The 20959-nt window shown below is 37.7% G+C and overlaps 2 protein-coding genes across 5 annotated transcripts in view; one reads left to right on the top strand and one right to left on the bottom strand.

The window, feature by feature from the left end:
* Positions 1-2733: 2733 nt before the first annotated feature.
* LOC137290880 (RNA exonuclease 1 homolog) lies at positions 2734-16224 on the bottom strand. Its single transcript, XM_067822049.1, has 13 exons — positions 16026-16224; positions 12966-14887; positions 11797-11877; positions 10924-11061; positions 8839-9015; positions 7946-8327; positions 7680-7823; positions 6944-7057; positions 6270-6343; positions 5628-5741; positions 4740-4994; positions 3780-3900; positions 2734-3161 (listed from the first exon to the last, which is right to left on the bottom strand). Exons 1-13 carry the CDS (start codon positions 16135-16137, stop codon positions 3064-3066), a joined length of 3732 nt encoding a protein of 1243 aa, XP_067678150.1. The 5' UTR covers positions 16138-16224; the 3' UTR covers positions 2734-3063.
* A 155-nt stretch (positions 16225-16379) lies between these two features.
* LOC137290877 (terminal uridylyltransferase 4-like) overlaps positions 16380-20959 on the top strand; it is a 36539-nt gene continuing 31959 nt past the window's right edge. For 2 of the 4 annotated variants that reach the window (XM_067822045.1, XM_067822042.1), the window contains exon 1: positions 16402-16507. The gene's annotated coding sequence lies outside the window, so the exon portion shown is untranslated. Of the gene's footprint in view, positions 16508-20959 lie in introns of all 4 variants that reach the window. The other 2 variants (XM_067822043.1, XM_067822044.1) reach the window with 2 other exon arrangements.

Below are 20959 nucleotides of genomic sequence, written 5' to 3'. Positions count from 1 at the left end.
GATTTTTATGGATATCAACTTCTTTATGAGAGAACACAACGTTTCGGAGTTAATGCTTACTGATGAAGGAGTAAGCATTAACTCCGCAACGTTGTGTTCTCTCATAAAGAAGTTGATATCCATAAAAATCTTCATTCTTATCCAAAGATATCTCATTAAACATACATTGCATTAAACATAATTCCACTTGATTTATTACAAACACTTCACCATTAATACTGAAAATGGGGCTGTAAAATTCCCCAACATATAAATAAAACTACCACTGAACACAAATTCTCATTACCGTGTGAAATTCTTCGAAATCATTTGCAAAGTAATTATTATTCATGAAAACAATCATATTTTTATTAACTACAGCCATCTCACAACAAACTAATCTTTAAAACTGTCACAAATTGATGCCAACTGAGGCTGTACTGAAACTTAAGTTTTACATCACAACTGACATTGTAACAATGCTGTATTTGGTTGAAACTGTCATAGAAATTGGGTGATAATAATCAGGGTGTATCTGGGATTCAAACATAGAGCCAGTAGATAATGCCACTGTCATAAGCCAAGTTGCTTGTTCAATGTAAACCAAGGAGGCCGCATCAACTGAAGATCACATTACCTTGTCAACACAAAAGGGGATAAAACCAGTATGGAAAAACATTCATCACTTACAATTATACCTCATAACGTTATGATAAATATGTTCATAACTTTTAGAAAATTAACCCATTAGGTAAGGACAAATGAATAATCAGCAGCATTTATGCTAGGACAATTCATGAAAGATACTTCAACGTACATGGACGGATGTATAGTCTTCAGATGTTCCCAGTGTTAATTGAAACTAAATACATGATATAATGTTCCTGTTTCTCAAAAGAATAAAAATGTTGCGTTTCAGAAATATGAATCTGAACTAAGGTTCCAAACATTGGCTGCATACTGTACTTTGTTCCGACAAATGCTGGGAAAGGGTGATGGTTCTAGGCAGAGCGGGATGCATAATGACAGCAACTTGGAAACAACAGTTTTTCACTCTTTAGAAAATACATCAGCAATATCATGGCGGGATGTTAAAGATGCATCAACTTGCAGGCTGCTTTACAATAAAAAGAAAACTTTTCTAAGAGAGGAGTGAGTTAGTGAGTTGGGTTTTATTCTAACAGATGTACATCAAAGTGTGTGAAATGCACGAGTATGATGCTTACAAAACCTGCACATATAATAAGAAACACTGGGCTTAGAACCCTCAACCTCATGGCTTGGTCCACACAGGGATGCAATTCTACACAGCTAACTGCAACTCCATAACATGACTGTGCCCAACAAGTGAGTGAGTATGGTTTTACACCTCTTTTAGCAATATTCCAGCAATATCACAGCTGGCATTCCAGAAATGGGTCTCACCTGTGCCCACGGAAGTACAAAACACATTCAACTTTCAGGATATATTTTGTGACAAACGATTTGATGATGTCTTTGGCAAGATTTGTTAGTTTTAAGTATAAACGTGGTGACTGTAACAACATGGCTAACACCACGTGTTAAGATTTACTAACACAAGATGATTGTAGATTTTTACAGGGCACAAATCCATACCAGGATCTAAACTAATACAGTAAAATGTACATGACAAGATGTTCACCACTATATCTATCCTTGCTTTGTTTTGAGCAGAATGACACAAATATGACAAATGGCAACAAAAGTCACAAAGAAGCTTTGATGGACACTGAGTACATCTAACAAAGACAACTACATCATTTACATATGTACACGATATGTATTAAGAATTGAGAGAATCATGAATGATTGTTGATTCCATAATGCTTAGAATAGGCTGCCATGGTGATAGTCTATACAAGTCTTTCATTACAAGGGCATTATTTGTTACTGTTATTCACGATGTTGAAAGCATATAAGTCTGTTTTAAAGGAGATGGAAACAATGGCCCAGCAGCATCTATAAATGATTCACTTTAAAGTAAAACAAGCCTTTCAGGCGAAGTTCAATGATTTTGTAACTATGCAACAAGATATTTTTTAACATTTAATAGCCCATTTCATTCCGATACTTCATAAAAGGGCAAGATACAAATTATATACATTCCAGTATTAAAAGTATTATTTCTGAGGGGTTGCTGGATTTTAATTTGAACAAGACATCATTGTACACAGGCTGTATGCATTATTGTGAGTGAGTATCAACTAAAGCTTAAAAATACAATCAGTGTTAAACTGACTGGCTGTAATGCCCATTTTCATGTTTGATCATTTCAATACTGCTGCATGAATGCAGAATTTGGCAAATAAAACCTTTAAAGTGATATAATTGAATATTTAGAGATAATAAATAGTCAGACGTATCACTTGATATGTCCTTTAAACAAGAGAATTTTAGTTTATTTTCACAAACCAACAGTTGTACTGGCTGGTACCGTTTTCGTCTATCCTAGATTCAGACGAAGTTCACAAAGAACCAGGGAACTTGAGATAGTAAACCACACACGTGCAAGAGACACTGATGTATGTACAAAGCTAACTATGGATTCATACTAGTTGTAAAAATACAGTCAATATTCCTTTTTCAATGACACTATCAGATGCATGTAATAAGTCTGACTGAACTTCTTCATAAGCAGACTCCCGTCAGCAATAAAATGAGTAGCAGAATTTCCAGATAAATTATAAATTGTTGTCCTACCACAGGTTATGAAATGGCTGCAAGATCTTTTTCCTTTCACAACTGGCTGATATACCTACAAAATATCAACACAGGTAATGTCATGACTTAAAGATCTCCACGATTTGCTACCACAAAGTTGAAGGATGTTCTCCTGTTACAACTGTCTCTGATATCACTGATGCTCTAACAGAAGTGATGTCATGACTGAAAGATCTCCCTGATGTCCAGACACAAACTGAAATTGATGTTTGAAATTCATCTTTTCCTGAAATGCTGTGGCGAAACTGAAGCCAGATCTTTGAAAATGAGTGATGAAATGAGTGATGAAATGAATGGACCTTCAGATATACAGGTGATTTACAGACAGTGTTGTGACAAGTCCTAGACTCGTCTGACCTCCTTCAAAGCATCTTCCTTCAGCTTCCATTGCATTAACTGCAGGCAGGCAACTGCATCCTCCTGACTGTCATGGCCACCGACTGAAACAGTGAGAGAGTGAGTATAGTTTTACCAGCTTTTAGTTATAATCCAGCAATATCATGATGGGCACACCAGAAATGGGCCATACACATTGCACCCATGATGGGAACTGAACCTGGCTCTTTGGTGTAGCTACTGGGCTATCTGACCACTGTCACTTTTCCTTATATTCATAACTTACATACTAACTTCATTTATTAAACATCTTTGAGATGCACTTAGAAGTTGAGTGAGTGAGTTTAGTCCTACACCTCTTTTAGAAATATTCCAGCAATATCACAGCAGGTGACACCAGAAATGGGCTTCACATATAATACCCATGCGGCCAATCAAATGCTTAACCATCAGGCTACCCCCAGTTTACACAATGTACTGGATTGTAGAGCTGATGATAAATGTACAAGCCACAGACAAGACTGAGATTTTAAGCCAGTGTTGACAATTTGTCGGATTGGACAGATGCCAGTTTTGACAGCTTTCACTGCAAGCTTAACGTGTGAGAAAAGTCTAGTCTGATGTAGGTACCACAATACCAATTCAGTGAAATCTACAAGAATTGTATGTTGCTGTCAGATGGCAACTGGAGAATATAGTTCCTGCATAGAAATTCATCATACCATCATCTTGTATAATTTTCTGAAGGAAATCCACCATGAGGTTACGGAGAGCTCTCTTATAAGGGGGTCCAAGTCGGTGGGGGAAGACTACAGACGTGTCCACTACCGTGTTGTGGATGATCTACACAAGAAGATATATACATAGAAAATAGCATATATTACTGAAGAATTACATTAATACTTACACAAGTACTCTATGTCCTTGCACATAATGTCTACCAAGTTACAAGTATTATCTACACTCCTCCAAGTACTATCTATGCCCATCCCGGTACTATCTACACCCATCCCATTATTACCCATAGACATTTGAGTAGTATGATAATCCAAGTATTATCTACACCCATCCAAATAATATTGATACTAATCCAAGTACTATCTATGATAATCAAAGTATTATCTATGTCCATACAAGTACTCTCTATGATAATATTACCTACACCCATCCAAGAATTTGCTGTACTCATCCAAATATTAGTGATACTTATCCAAGCACTATCTATGATAATCGTAGTATTATCTATGCCCATCCAAGTATTATCTATATTCATCCAAGTACCATCTATGATAATCCAAGTATTATCTACACCCATCCAAGTATTATGCATACTCATCCCAGTATTATCTATGCCCATTCAAGTACGATCTATGACAATCCAATTACTATCTGCACCCATCCAAGTATTATCTATCCTCATTCAAGTATCATCAACACCAATCCAAGTACTGTCAATGATAATCTAAGTACTATTTTCAGCTTTCCAAGTACTATCTACACCAATCCAAGTATTTTCTATACTCACCCAAGTACTATCTATGATTATCCAAGTACTATCAATACCCCACCTAGCATTATCTAAACCCATCCATGTATTAACATTACTCAACCAAGTATTATCTACACCCATCCAGTCATTAGATAACAAGCATCTTCTCAATCATCACATATAAAACAGTCACCTTGACTGAAATGAGATCACTCTCGAGACTGTGGCCAATGAGAATTGTCTTGTCTGTAAAGAGACTGAGCAGCACAGCTTGTACATCCCGAAGACTTGTTGTGACATCTTGAAGATCCTCCTCTGTAAGACCGCTAAACCTTGTGTTGTAGTCAATCACTGGGAAGGATGGTTTAACCAGAGTCTCATACACAGGTTTAGACTCGGGGTCAATGACCGTTACCCTGGCAAGTTCCATACCTCCCTTTGTGTATACCTGCACACAGATTCAACAGCTTCACCCTCATAGCCTCATCATGTCTCCTACTCAGTGCCTCATGCCTTCAGTGATACTAAATATTCACATTTCTACATGTCCAAACATGCAAAGTATTTCGTAACTGGAAGTAACTGATAGAAACCCTTCTCAAAAGAAGCACAACAATATTGGAGTACAACTCTGCTGAGTCCAATAATGAACAAATGAACATTATCAATTTATGTTACATAGAGGCAGCTGTTGAAAGAACATGTTGATCTCGTAGTGTTTCCACAGACTTGGTTCACCAGTGTCCTGTTCACGGCACTAAACACCTTAATCGATGTCAAAATCTTACCATGTCACAATCTATAGCATAAGCACATTTATTCCCATCAAGATCTTAAATCTCACAATCCATGGCATAAACACAATAATCCCAATCAAAATCTTTTTATCTCACAAATCATGGCAAAAACATCATAATGCCTATCAACATCTTACCATCTCACAATCTATAGCATAATCACCAATATCCCCATCAAGATCTTGCCATCTCACTATCCATGGCATAAACACGATAATCCTAATCAAGATCTTACCATCTCACAGTCTATTGCATAAACACCATAATCCCAATCAAGCACTTACCATCTCACAATCCATGGCATAAACACCATAATCCCCATCAATTGGCGGGGAAGAAGGAATGGTTTTCATGTAGCCTGTCACATTTTCTGACTTGTTGGATTCAAAGACATGGAACTGCAATTTCAAATTTACCTCAAGATTACAACTTGAATATTCGACAGAGATAGGGAGGAAATATAGTCAACCTTGCACAACTATCGGTAAATTATATGGTATAATCTTTTTCGAGTGTTGGGCATAAATGAGTACTACAATCTCTTCTGTCTCTCTTGCCCGAAATAATGATGACACGACGTAAAATTTTAACTCACTCACAATATTTTCTATTGTCAAGCAATTACAATCACAATAATGCTCAAGTAATCATATCTAATTTCTTCAAGTGGCATTTAGAAGCTGGTACGATGAAGAGGAACTTTTTTTATGGATAGACAACTTCTTTACTGCAATTGATGCAAAATTTAGGTGTGGATCCAAACAGTACATTCAACAATATCTAAGACATTTGTTCACTTGTTCAGCATACACCGATTTGGAAAAAAATTATTAAAGAAAAAACACATGGCATATATTACTCAACTCACAAAAATGTTTGATACCTGGAACTAAATGGTAGCCACCCTCACCTTCAGGGACACTTACCTTGCACACCTGACACCCCTCTGCTCCCAGGTCTCCCCCACAACAGTTATAGCTGGACACTAGGGCACGGTCAACTGGAATGTGCATATAGTGATAAAACATCTCATTGTCTTTAGCAGTCAGTGATTGCGGAATCCTTTCCACTGAATTCAGCAATATTTCAGCTAAATCAGCAATTCTGACACAGGATGCAATGGTTGATAACATGAACAAAGTTCTGTTGGGCATGACGTCACACAATCAGCCAAATCATACTCCTAGGACATTTCCTATTTGCAAGTACTTTACAAAAGCATGAGGTACTTGCACCATTTCCACAGCCAAGAATTTTCGAGGGAAAATGGATTTTAAAAAGATGACCTCCTCAGGCCACTACTGTTCCACATGTTGCCTTGAGCGTGACTGGACTTTGAGTTGTCTCCCTTGACAATTAGGTAGCACATTCTTCTAATATTTCACAAGCAATATTGATTCTGAAGCTACTGTTGATAGAAATATCTATACATGCCAGGTGGAGCTGAAAACAAAGCAGCAAGAAAAGGGTTAGGGTAAAGATGGCAGGTTTAAAAGCTATTTCTTGCTGGTATCACAAGGTTTGGTAAAGCACCTAATGAAATAGTACTTTCTGCCAGACAATGGTTCAGTGCAACATGTACTACAGCTTTCTCACTCACCTCTCTTCTTCCAAGCCTTGCCCCAGTGATAGACACACTCTTCTTCTCGATTGTAGTTACCATTAGGAAACACAATGAACCTCTTGCCACAACGTGCACAGTTCTTCTCATGTTCTGCAAGATACATTCCGTCAAGTTAATTCCAATCTGCATCTTCTCAATACCGAGATAAGGAATTGTGACAGCATAATTGTACAATGTGCTTATCATTGGCCTTGGCATGTCTGACACATTGTGCAATTTGTTGAGGAAAGTAAGAGACAGTGTTTAACAATATTCACATAATATGGTCAGAAACCTCTCAGTGATGGGGGTATGAGATCTTCATCACTTTGGTGAACCCCCTGCTGAGCATGGTTATTGGCTGAAAAAACAAGACACCTAATAAAGGTGAACAGGGATATGAAAGTAGAACCATGTCAGCCCAAGGGACGCACCTACTCTATCAGTTTACTCAGTTCGAACTCATAAACTTTGAGGACAGAAAACTGGATCAGGATTATACAGCTAAATGCCACTACTATTTAAGTATTGTATATCATAGTTTCTAAAGGGACCCCCACATATAAGGAGATCCCATCTAATTCTAGGTATGAATAACTGGCATTATACAATGACATATATTAGAGACAGTTTAAGGATTATAACCCTTAAATGCTTGTAGTGTAATAAGTTCCAGACATTAATTGTGTGGTCAAAATGTACTTCATACTTTATAGATAAATGACTTTCTCACGTTTTAAAATAACATCTTTTTCTTTCCTCTCAGCATAGAACTTGGCATGTGAGCCAGCTTGCTCTGAGGGTCGGGGATAACCATTCTCCCTCAACTGTTCCTCGTTCATTATGTACTTAGACAGTCGCTTGTACAGTTCTGCGCCTGAAAGAGAACAAACAACCATGAGTGAGTGAGTTTACTTTAATGCCTCACTCAGCAATATTCCAGCTACATGGACCTGACAAACCAGTGATCAAATTATTTTATTTTCTCCTATAAGTTACCTCTGAAATCTTCAGTGTGCGTCTTATTTCCTCCTGATCGATGCAAAGTGTAGGTTGTTTTTGTGGCATTTTTGCCACCTAACGTTGCTTCATGAGACTGTTTGATGATCTTTGAGGGACTTTTGGTGGGGGATGAGCAAGACTGTTGTACTTCAACTCGTAATCTCTTTATGGCATTCACAGCAACTCGGAGGTAGATATTTTTATTGGTGGCTCGTTTATAAACAGCAGCTTCTTCTTCTTGACCTTTTTTATATGCCTCCTCTTCGGTCTTACAAATCTTGAGGCATTCATCTATTATGAGATTCAGGTAGCGTTGTCGAATGTTGCTTGGGACCTTACTCCCAAACTCGGCTGGTATTGCAGGACGTTTCACATTACTCTGAAATATAAGAATCGCATTGTCATTCATGTTTTCAATCAGATTGTGATTCAAAACCATGGTCAGGATATGTTTTTACAAACCAAGAAGATAGATGTGTTTTGCTGTGCAATGTATACTAGCTTGCCAAGTAATGACAAGATCAAGATTGCCTACTGTACATATTAAGTCCTCCAGTCCCTATACATAGTGTTATAATGACAGAGTAAGCATGGACAGTGAAAATAATGGAAAACATAACATTGTGACAATGAGGTCAATGGTCCTTCCCAGCGGTGTACATTGAAAATAATACATCGCCTGTAAGCGGGGTACATTGAAAATAACAGAATAGTGCTTAGCCAATCAGAAAGCGACATTCATGTGTGAGGTAAGATAATGGAAAAAATAACATTGTGACAATGAGGTCAATGGTCCTTCCCAGCGGTGTACATTGAAAATAACACATAGCCTGTAAGCGGGGTACATTGGACCTAGGACTATTCTGTCCACTGTCAGTAAGACTACATACAAGAGTTGGAGCATGGGCTTTCCTCTTCTCCCCTCTAGCCACTGTGATAGCTACAGTTCTCTTGTCATCATCCCTGTCATCCAGGCTTCCCTGACGGCTGGATTTCAACTTGGGAATGTGTGCTGTCCGCTTCTGTCCTCCTCCAAAGCTTTGAGAAGAACTTGACCCAGATGTTATCTGTTAAACACAGAAGGTATGACTTGTACAACCACCAAAATTTTCAAAAAAAAGGAAAAAGAAAAACATCTGAAATACAGCCTTTTTCGCGTTAGTCCGGACCCCAACAATTCCCACGATATCTGAAGAATAACAAGCTGTAAACAATCTTGTTTACTATGTACACTCATTACCTATTGATTCATTAATCCGGTGCTTCATTCTCAGTATCCGGATATTAATTAGCGGTAACAGATGAGCTAATTACACATAGTTCTGCCTCATTAATCCGGCGGTACATCAGAAAGGTTCAGATAATCCCCTCACACCGTGACCCCCAATCAGTGGTAATTGTTAAGTGGCACTTCCTAGTTGCACATGCTGTTAGTTTGTGATTTTGATCAATTAGTTAAGTCTCACTTTTGGTTGGTTTGAGTAATGCCTGTCATGCTTACTTGCTGTATAAAACACTGATCGTGTCAAAATAAGAGCAGCTGCACATGACACTTGTCAGTCATAATGGCAAGTCCCACCCCTAAGCATAAAATGTGAAATTACTGCCACACAAAAAAGAGAAATTTGTAGATAAAAAGAGAAAAACCCTAAAGCCAGTTTCAATCATATGTGTCTTTGATCTTATGACCTTCAACATGGAGGAGATGGAGTTGTTTTATAAACTCGGACCAAATCACACCCTGGCAAACAAGAAAATGGCTGGCATAAAGAAATCGAAAGAAAGAATAATCATCGCCTTGTGTGCAAACGCAACTGGATCAGTGAAAATCAAGACATTTGTCATCACAAATTCGAGATGTCCCAGATGTTTTGGATGAGACTTTAATCCAGAAATGTATGTCCGATATCGGTTTAACAAAAAATGTTTTGTGATTGGCTACGATCATTTGACAGACAATGCTGCCAGTCACAAGTGTGCCGATGTCAAACTGACCAACGTGGAAGTTCACTTCTTGCCCCCAAACACCACATCGCAGATTCATCCAATGGATGCTGGCATCATAAGAACTTTCAAGGCCCAATACAAGAAATATCTCCTCACGCATTTCATCCAGTGTGCTGAAGACAACCGGCCACTTGTATACGTTTGTAAGTTTTTGTATTTGCCATGTCAAAGGGAAGTAACTGTAATGTAGTGGTGTTTGTTTCAGTACTCCATATGTTTCACTATCCTAATGTTTTTTATGAAAAACAGATGTGTCTGGATTAACGCAACCTGACTGTATGCGATGATCTATACAAAACAACAGAAACCTGCAATGCTCCACTGCATTAATAGTTAGGACCAATGGCACAAGGTATATGCATTATGTATTAAGGACTACAGGATTTTATAACTTTTTTACCATCTTATCCCATGAGGCTTCTCTTTACAAACTGTTTTTACCTTTTATGTCAGCATGTTAGTCCTATCTTACTGGAATATCTCAGTGCTCTTTGTATGGTATTTATTTATATGTGCATGATTTTAGCGTTGTAGTAAAGTATGTTGTGATTCAGTGTTTTGTTTACGATGTAACCAAAAGTTCCCTTGGGATAATAAAGTATTATCTTATTTCTTATCTCATCTTATCTTATTCTTTCACATTACCATAGAGAACAAGTCAAGCAATCAAACACTTGAATGGACACCACGGTTCTTAACTATACTGAAGGTAACAAATAAAGGAACATATGAAGTGCATATCCCTATACTGAAAAGCAAAAGAAACACAAATCTGTTTTCTTGTAAAGGTTTTAAATAGACGACATACGCTTACTCTTATGGTATTGCATTTTTGCTAAACTTTCTTGTGCTGTTCAGTATATTACACTCCCGGTGAAAGTCTGAGAATACATAAAGGAACAGTGCAATAAAGAAGTGTTCCCTAATGTGTTTCATTGGACTAGAGAAGCCTTGAGGAATCTACATACTGCAGCCTGGGCCTCCGCCACAGCCTTCCTGGCCTCCGCTGCCGCTAAGGCTCGTCGCTGCATCTCCATCAAACGGTTGTGCATCACCTCTGCAGGACTCATCTTCACGGCTGGCTTTGGTGCTGCTCGTTTGGGTGGCTGCATTGAGACAGAAAAGGGATTCATGTTCTGAATTTCTCAAGAGGTCGTATGTCTCAAAGAAAACGTCAAATCACAGTTCCAATATTTCAAGAGCTATTTGAAAACCGTACACTATATAGTAGTCATGGCAATATATCAGGACAGACACACATCTGATTTGAGACAATGCTGACTGGTTGTGACTGTACATTTGATCCATACCATCAGGCTATATTTACATCAATCAAGTCTCTGACCTCTGAAGTTCAGGGGTAGAATAGGCCTTCAGCAACCCATGCTTGCCATAAAAGGAGATTATGCTTTGTCTTAAGAGGCGACTAATGGGGTCGGGTTCGCTGACTTGGTTGACATGTCATCAGTTCCCTACTGCGCAGGTCGATGCTCATGCTGTGGATCACTGGATTGTCTGAGCCCGACTAGATTATTTACAGACCGCCACCATATAACTTGAATATTGCTGAGTATGGTGTAAAACTAAACTCACTCACTCACTCACTCACTCATAACCTGCATGAACCTGAGGCCTCCGGTAATAATGTTTTCTCAGTCCACTGACCACTGACCTGAGTATAGCTGTATAGAAACACTCCTCACTCTTATCTAATCCTCACATAATCTGCATGCACCATTTTCTTTTTCCTGTCACTTGAGATTTTGGCCTCAGTAAATACTGCTCAGTGAAAATGAGTCTTGACTTCATGTTCTGTATTACTATACAGAAATATGTCTCACCCTTGAGTCGCCTACATGTGCCACTCTCTTCTTTCCCACCACCTGGGACGTGCTAGCATTTGTTGACTCACTGGATTCCCTCTGAAGAAGATATTACACATACATAATACTGAACAACTACTTTGGAAAAATGGCTGGAAACAACTGCAATGGATCATGGAGATTGTTAACAGTAATTGGAAAGTATTACAGAAGTGAGTGAGTTTACTTTAAAGTCACTTTTGGCAAAGTTCTGGCAATACATGTATCACATCTGTGGACACCAGAAATGGGCTTCATCCATTGCACCCACGTGGAGAATCAAACCTGGTTCTTCACTACTAACTACCTTAAGCACTAGGCTTTTCCAATGCCCTGAGGAGGAACTTTTGGTCATCATTGTCATTGTCATCGTCATCGTCATCGTCACCACCACCATCATCATCATCATCATCATCACACACCTATAATGCAGTGGTATCCAAGTAGTCCATGCTCAAATCAACATATTTCATATCACTTCATTCAGTTCATGAATACATCTCAACTTCTAAAATGCCACTCAAACAGGTCATGAATATACACATACCTGTGTGTATAATTTATGACTTGTACTTATACTTAAGATTACTTGATTTCATAATAACAGCCTGTGTCAAATATCAGCAATGACAAAACTTTCTTATAGCTATTTAGGTTGGTTATGAAAATAGCTGTAAGAAATTCATATCTGTTGACTAAATACTGCTTAATTATTAATAAATATCTGAGGGGTAAATTTGAGATAAAAATGAAAACAAAAATCATTCCAGAGAAATCATGATATTTTACATCACTGGTGAGTGTTCATACATCCAATCACTGATAACCAGAAACGCTGATCAATAATTTGTTTTAAATGTCCTTAGAATGTTCATCAACAATTTGTTTTGGAATGTTCAAAATACTGGCAAAAAACTTGTTTCAAATGTGAACAATTACAGGTTTGGTAAACCAAAGGTTAATTCTCAGTAGTGATCCATTTGGCAAGAAAGGGTACAATACACTGAGCTCAGTAAATCATGTGGTTTTGGAAGAGTAATTGGAAATGTTGGCAGTTGACTGAGAGATGATGATGGATCACTCATACTTTGGGCCAGATAACCAAAACGTGCATGATATTCACTCAAGTGAAAGGACAAAATACTTACTGCTGCCTTTTTCTCACTAGTCTGTTTCGTAAAAGATGGAGCCTCCTCATTGAATATCTTTAAGCACTCTTCAAATGTGTCCGTCTCACATTCAAAATCACTGTCCTCAAGAAACATGGCCAACTCAGCATCCGTCATGTCATGTGAATTATTGTTCGACTTTTTACCAGATGTTCCTTCCTCCTCGCTTTCTGAACCAAACAAATCAGCATTGATATGGGCCAGGTTCTGGTCCTTAGCATTCTTACCATCCTTCTCCTTGGGACTTTTAGAAGACGAAGACTTGGACTTTTCATGTTTGTTTTTATTTTCCTTCTCAGACTTGGAGCTGCTTTTACTTGAGTGCCCATGACTATGAGAACTTGAGGAGGACCTACTGTGGCTGCTATGACTCTTTTTACCATCACTTTCCTTTGACTTATCTCTTGAGTCACGGTGGTGATGTGTACGGTCTTTGGAAGATGACCTTTGTTTATGAGAACTACTGTGAGATTTCTGAGAATCTGACTTATGCTTCTTTTCTGAACTTGACGACTGAGAGCTTTGTTTCTCTTTATCCTTCGCTGAGGATTCTTTTGTTCTAGATTTATCAGATTCACCATTTTCTTTGTGTCTGGATTTGTCTTTTTCAGAATGTTTAGATTTGTTATGACTAGCACCATTAGAATTATGAGATTTTTCACTGGAGGAACTTCTTTTATGACTTGAGGAACTATGTTTTGCACTTTTGTTATCAGATGCTTTACTACTCTTACTACTGCTTTTGCTACTGCTAGCAGATTTGTCCTTCTTCTTAGAAGCATCACTACTTTTCTCACTAGAACTAGACTTACATGAATGTTTGGAAGATTTTTCCAACTTGTCTTTTGATTTGTTATCATTCTCTGACTTTTCACATTGTTCATTTTTATCATCACCAGATGTCTTATCACCTTTCTTTTCTGTAGACACTGGTTTTCGAATTGGATGCTTCAACTCATTTTCACAAATTTCCACTTTGTTGTCCACTGGTGGTTTATCTGAAATTGTGTCTTTGAAGAAAGGTTTAACTGCAAATATTTCACTAACTTCCTCATCCGACTCTTCCTCAAGTGGTGATTCATATCTCCCAGAATCCATAATTAATTCAGAATCATCCTCATGGTCATCATCACTGAACTGAGCATCATCCGAACCACCAAACTCGTCCATAAATGTATCTTCCTCCCCTTCTATCTTGGAGCGCTTTGTTGGAACATACACAACCTCTCCTACATCATTTGGAGGTTGATTGGTGGAGTACATGTAGTTATTTACAGGATCATACTCAGACTCAGTATCTGGTGTCTTCTTCATCCTCTTCAACTGATTAATAGGAGTGGGATTATACTGAGGAACAGCACTTGGTACATACTCAGGAATGACATCTGGTACTCCTGCAGGATTAGCTCTGCGTTTCTTTGCTTGAGACTTTGACACTTTTGGCAAACCACTTGGAACATAACTGTCTAATTTAGACTTCTTGGGTACACTACCAGGTTTATATACAGGTGTTTCATCTGGTTTGGTTCCAGGTGCATGATTTGGTTCATACTCAGGAACCTCTACTGCAGGGCCACCAGGCTTGTACTGACAGTCTGTAGAGTTCTGTCTTTTCTTTCGCCCAACTGTAATATCATACTTTGGTGTGGGCTCATACAATGGTCCTTCAGAATCATGGCCATCCACAGAATACTCCTCAACAGCTTCTTCCTTGAATGGTACTGCGCAAGAGGTGTTTGCAGTTGAACCTGACTTGTTCAGGTAACCTCCTGGACCCACTGGCTTTGACCCTGTTGGTCCACTGCACTGTAAGCCTCCATGAGAGAGAGCAGGGTCAAGGGGAGAAGATGGCCGACTTCCCCCCACATAACTGGAGGAGGATGTGAATGTGGATGATGCATCTAAAAGCAAAGGGAGTTCAGAGTTAACTGGCTTAAAACCACTCAAAGAATGATGCAGGGAACAAAGACTTGTACTACTCTACAAGATAAAGAATGGGCTAGTGGCAATGCCAAAAGATAAAACTCTGATCCCCAATACTACCAGAACTAGTAAACACAATATATTGAACTATAAACATGTGCAGTTTAACACAGAGACATTTAAGCAATCCTTTTAACCCAAGGACGCTAAAAGACTGGAACCTACTCCCTGACCATGCAGTATAGGCACCTAGTTGTGATCTTTTCATAATGTCGTCATCAGAGACTACCAACGTATGTGCACCACTCATCACCAAGCATAATACTTAATATTGAGTTAACCTGGCTGGGAATCGATACAGATACAGATAAAATTGTGACTATTATAAAACAATTTTCACTGTTAATCATCAGCAGGAATGAGCTTAATATCTGAGTTTTCAGTTTGCATATTTACACCATATATTTCCTTCACAAATAAAGACTGTAAATAGTTAACATGAATGTTATGTATTAAATCATCACTCAGTATCAGCACAGACCTGGTAAGTGCAACTGATCTAGATTGAAGTGGGTTTTTAATCATAGATTAATTACAGCACAGTATAAACAACATAATAGTCATGAATAATTCATACACCATTTCTAAACAGCAGTTACCAAACACTGACTTAAATCAGTTATTAGTGTTTATGAGAGATAATTAGGTACATAGACATAGTATGAATAAATCCTGTCATTAGCTGTTTTCACGATCACACTGTAGTTCAACTATGGCTTTAAAATGCAGCTCATTTCACTTTAAATTAAATAACAACTTATTAGTTTAAACTGGCATCTGAATATAAAGGCCTTTTAATTGAATTTAATTAGTTGCAGTTCTCTTATCAAAAGTATCACTGGTTTGATTAAAGAAATATCCGTCAGTGAAACAGATACAAGCAGCATCGGTTTCGCCTTCTGCGACAAAATCGGAATATGATGGAGAATACGATTCGTCAAAACCATCATCATGTTATCACGTTATCGGGAATCTCCATTTAGTAATTCATCCTAAAAACTAAAGTTCCTTTGTTTATTTCGTTCATGTTTGAAAACAGGTGCCCCGTCCTCTCACCTCGGCACCCATCCTTCTTAACGTGTCTCAAATGACAATATGGCCTTTCGCATAGTCCACTTAGGTAGTAGGGACAGTCAACTCCTTTGAAATAACCAGAAGTTGCAAACATGTCTTATGAAATGGTGTATTTGGTTGTGAAATCATGTGTAATTTGCATTGACAGCTCTTTTACAGAGCGCCGCCATATTGACTCTCGTGATCTATCGCAGACGGTGAAAATATTTTCCTCGTTTCATTTACATTGTAAACACTACTATTATAATATAATGTCAAATTGTCTTTGAATATCAAACTATGGAGCATATCTTTACTTTAGAAAAAAACAACAGAGTTATAAATATTAACAAGGGGAAGTAACTCGCAGGAACTAGCGCCGTGCTAGGAGGTACGGAACTGAAAGAGATAAAATGTAAGATGAAATGTAAAGAGAATACACACTCACATAGAAAGGCATTCTGACAGAGTCGCAGGGTTGTAATGTATATCGTATTTCTTACTTTTACTTTTTATACTTTGCATCATTTGATAACTTATGGAATTTGCAATAGTCCAAACATTTTGTGTTGAAACTGGAAAAATACATACTGGCTCAGTACAATCATACACAAGATGTCATCATCTTCTGAAACCAAAACGAAACACACGCAGCAGTTTATTTGGAAACAACACTCCAAACTTATGTGAAGAGTTCGTTCATAATCGATAGTTATTGTCACAATCTCCCAGGATTTATTCTCTTGCACTTGTAAACATCCAATACGTATCAAGAACGCCTTTTACACAAACAACACCACCAGTTTGAATTAGCATGGATTCAGCCTGCCGCAAAGGCTTTATATATAAAGGTATTTCCCCTCTATAACAGACTGCATACAATCACAACGTCAAAAGTGCACAAGTCAATCAGTTGTCAACAAAACCATACATTTTCAAACTCTTCATATTTTAATATTTTCAATTCTTATGTTCATGTTTTATTAATAGTATTAATCTTGAAAAGTTTAATCATTATAAAAATCAAAGTTTTCACTTTAAGTTTTTGTGAACAAGGAGCAAATATGATCCTTTCAGTGGTTGGCTAAAGTTTGATTTGTTTCTTTATGGATGTTATGATCATAAAGCAAGTAATTGTACCTATTTGTATCAAGTTGAGCATGTTGTCATTAGAGACACAGTATCTAAATTAACTCATAAATACATGATATGATTGCAAGATTAACATGAAAGAAGTGAGTTTTGACATGCTTTCCATTGTCCGTGAACATTTTCTACTCTAAAACTACAAGGCCTGTATAGCTATAAGTTTATGTGAATGGTCCTATCTGTGTTTAATTTTATTTATATGTGGACATATTGACAATGTTACTTTTTGCCGTTACTGCCTAACTTCTGCGTGTTTAAGACTTAAGTCTCCTTTACTGAACAGACACAGCACACAAGGCTTTATAATTCATGTGAACATAATGACTGTCAGAACATTCAAGACATCATTTTTTTCAAATTGGCTCTCTCTGTTTCAGAATTTATACAGTAATATGAATGTGAACCCTTTAATGTGTTCTCAGATAATTATTGTTTGCAGTGTAAGTATAAATATAGGTTATCACACAATGGGATGGTTAATATCCTGCACTGGGAATAATCATTGCATTTAGCGAGTGCCTTGGTGAACTAAATACATGTTGTTCATTCTTAATGCAGGATATTATCTATCGCAGAACATATGAATGTGTTACCTATTTATCATACGATGTCATTCTTTGCTTTATAATTTTTTAAAAATGCGATTTCAACAGTCACAAATCATGAAACTGAAGTTTGTGGAATATCTATGACATCACAAATATGAGTCTGGTGACATAATTGTCTCATGATCACTCAGTTGAGCACATTAGGTCATCTAGTTCCCAGTTAGTTTTTATGTTAAGGCACATATAGTTGTCATTCTATCTTAGCTTATGTCTGGAAAATAATAACAAACTCGCGTGAAACATCAAAAACCATCAGTTAACCTTTTGAACAACAAATTCACATTAGTGTTTGTGTGACACAACAAATTCACTTTAATGTTTGTGTGACACAGACAGTCAGTCAGGAACTGATGTTGGTATCTCTGTAAGCCTATGAATTTTTTTATTTGCTTTGTAATCTGCTCCATCTGTTATAACCAGGCATGAATTTCCTGGGATTAAAGCACTATCACTAACGTAACCACATCTGTTAATCCGCTGACCCTTAGGGCCATGTTTGTTTATACTGTGAAACTGGTCCCTACTATTAGCATATGGTCAGTCTAATTAAGAAATACAGTTCGCTCTACCACCATGTATAGAGTAGTAAAGCACACTTTCGCCCTGAACTATTGTATTGTTAAAGCGCAAGTGTGCTTTAATGATATAATAATTCAGGGCCAAAGTATGCTTTATTACACAAGGACTATCTGTTGGCTCCTGGGCCCCTCATCATGCTGAGAACACTATATATTATATGATAAGTACTGGTATTAATGGTAGTACAGTATTGATAGTAGTAATTTGGGCCACAATGATTCCGGTAGGAGGTGATTATGTTACATATCATGAATACTGGGTTATGAATACAAATATTGAATTATAAGTAAGCAGCTAATTCAGTATTCAATTAATTTAGCAAAACAATAAGAAAATAATTATTTGACATTTTGCTTTGTGTCTTTTACATGGATAGCATCGAAGAAACTTTCGAGAATGAAACTTTGTCCACAAAAGAATCTAAACTGGGACCAAACATCCTCTAACCTACTTGGTATAACATTTACATTAGATATTGACGATATAGTCGAAGTAAACAACAAAGAAAAGCTTAGAGCATGTGTGACACAAATGTATATCTGGTCAGCCCGTAACCTTATTCCATTCGGTAGCAATGTAGTTCTTAAATCATTAATCATTCCAAAACTAAATCACCTCTTTGGCCTTATTCCTAATCCAAGAGATGATGTTATAAATGCATTTCAACAAAAATGCTAAAAAATCATTTGGAACAGTAAACCTGAGAACATGAACTTTGAAAACTATATTCTAACAAAGTGTTTGTCATAATTAGTCGTCTTACCAATGCTTTTTATAGGTTCTGGTCGTCATGCCATGATCTGTTCCACTAAAACTATTGGATTGTCCATTATCTATACTTCATCATTGTTAATTGTTGGCATAAAATGTTGAAAAAGGTAACAAAATTAAAAATAAAAAATTAAAAAAAGAGAAATGTTTTTACCTTGTTGGCAGTGGTAATTTAACAAGAATACCTAGTGCCCTCTTTGCTGTCAAAATTAAATATAGAAGAGTTTTGGATTTTATCCTGTCTGTTGAGGATTGTTTCCATCATTTTGATAAATAACAACCACATTCAAGAAAAAAACAAAAAAACGGGTTTTAAATAATTCATGAATATCCCATTCTGAGAAACTCTATATTTTTCCTTATCCTCACTCATGCTTTGTTGCTTATCTCCCCTTCCTTCCAAAGGGTTAGTGGAAACTTGATTTTGGTTGTGCCATACTGGCCATTGAGATCCTGGTTTCCAAAACATAGAGAAACGCTGCAAACCCATGTTGCGCCTCCCAGATTGGCCAAACCTCCTCATCCATCGTCACACCAAGCAAAAGCATGGAACCCAGAAGTGTTCCGCTTACACGTATGGAACTTACTACGTCCTGTTTACAGAGAAGAGGATATTCCACCAAGGCAGCTGAAGCTGTAACATTGGCCTTACATCGATCTACACGTAACCTGTATGACAACAAGTGGAGAAGTTTCGACCAATATGCTACTTGTAAGAGATTTACAGCCAGAATGACTCACCCACAAGTAGGCGACTACTTATGTCATTTGAGGTCTACCAGACGCTTGAAAGGATCCACACTGTCAACTTATTTAGCAGCAATCAGCTCTGTCATTAGTATGAAGACAGGAGTGAAGATGACTAAGGTTCCAGAATTAGTTGCTTTATAGAGATCCTTTAGGTCAGAGGATCAACAGCAGTTCTGAAAATCTGCTTGGGATCTTGACGTAGTATTGCGGCACTTCATCAGTGAAGATTATGAGCCTCTGATGCAGACATCTTTTGAGTTACTCACTGAAAAAATGATATTTCTGGTCGCCTTAGCAGCTGCAGCTCAAATGTCTGAAATCACACCCTAGATTTCAGCCATACAAGATTTGAAGCAGGAAACCACGCTGCTGTCCACTTAGAACTAAGGTGGGACATGGGGTAGAATCAATTGCTGGGACAACCAGATCCTTACTTTTATGTTTTGGCTCTATCGATTATCCTGTGTCCAAATGACACACAGGACGTATCCTTGTTTATCTCTTTGTCTCCCACATCGACCCTATAAGTCTCATGGATGACCGTCTCCTTTTGAATCAGAGCAGTGATCCTAAGAGCTTATAAAGCAGCCGGGTTAGAGCCTCCAAGAGCTTCAAACCCTCATGAAGTAATAGCATTAACATTGACACTCACCCTCCATGGGAACTGTTTGATCTTGTCAATTATGGAAGGCTGCTTTTGGAGATCAGACACAGTCTTCGCTAACCACTATCTACGAGATATAGCTACAGAAGATGTATCCAGTATACAGACCTAAAATAAGAAGTTGGTCCGCCGTAAAATGTCATGCAGATTTCCAATGTGCAGCTGCGAGAAGAATTCCCAGGACATGTATAAAAGCGAACACGGATCTGAGTACAATCTAATAGGGAATCCTGAAGGGATGGGGTGAGGGGGGCATTGACCTGCCACCTTTTCCATTGGATTCACTAAGCAATAAAGCATGAGTCAGGATAAGGAACAATATGTAATTTTTATAATAAAATTGATTATTTATTAATTTATGCTTATCCATTCCTTCTCACCACTCAGGCTTCCTTGTAGGCCAGTGTGGAGGCACA

This window comes from Haliotis asinina, chromosome 7, assembly GCF_037392515.1.
Source record: "Haliotis asinina isolate JCU_RB_2024 chromosome 7, JCU_Hal_asi_v2, whole genome shotgun sequence".
Taxonomy (NCBI): Eukaryota; Metazoa; Mollusca; class Gastropoda; order Lepetellida; family Haliotidae; genus Haliotis; species Haliotis asinina.
Note: the sequence above shows the minus strand (reverse complement) of the source record. Positions and strands in the feature narration are given on the sequence as shown.

Coding starts and splice junctions, on each gene's coding strand:
- LOC137290880 (XM_067822049.1), bottom strand. CDS start 16,137: ATGTTTGCAACTTCTGGTTATTTCAAAGGAGTTGACTGTCCCTACTAC. Junction 7,824..7,945: donor GCACACTGAAGATTTCAGAG/GTAACTTATAGG, acceptor GTTCTCTTTCAG/GCGCAGAACTGTACAAGCGA. Junction 3,162..3,779: donor GAAAATTATACAAGATGATG/GTATGATGAATT, acceptor TCACTGTTTCAG/TCGGTGGCCATGACAGTCAG.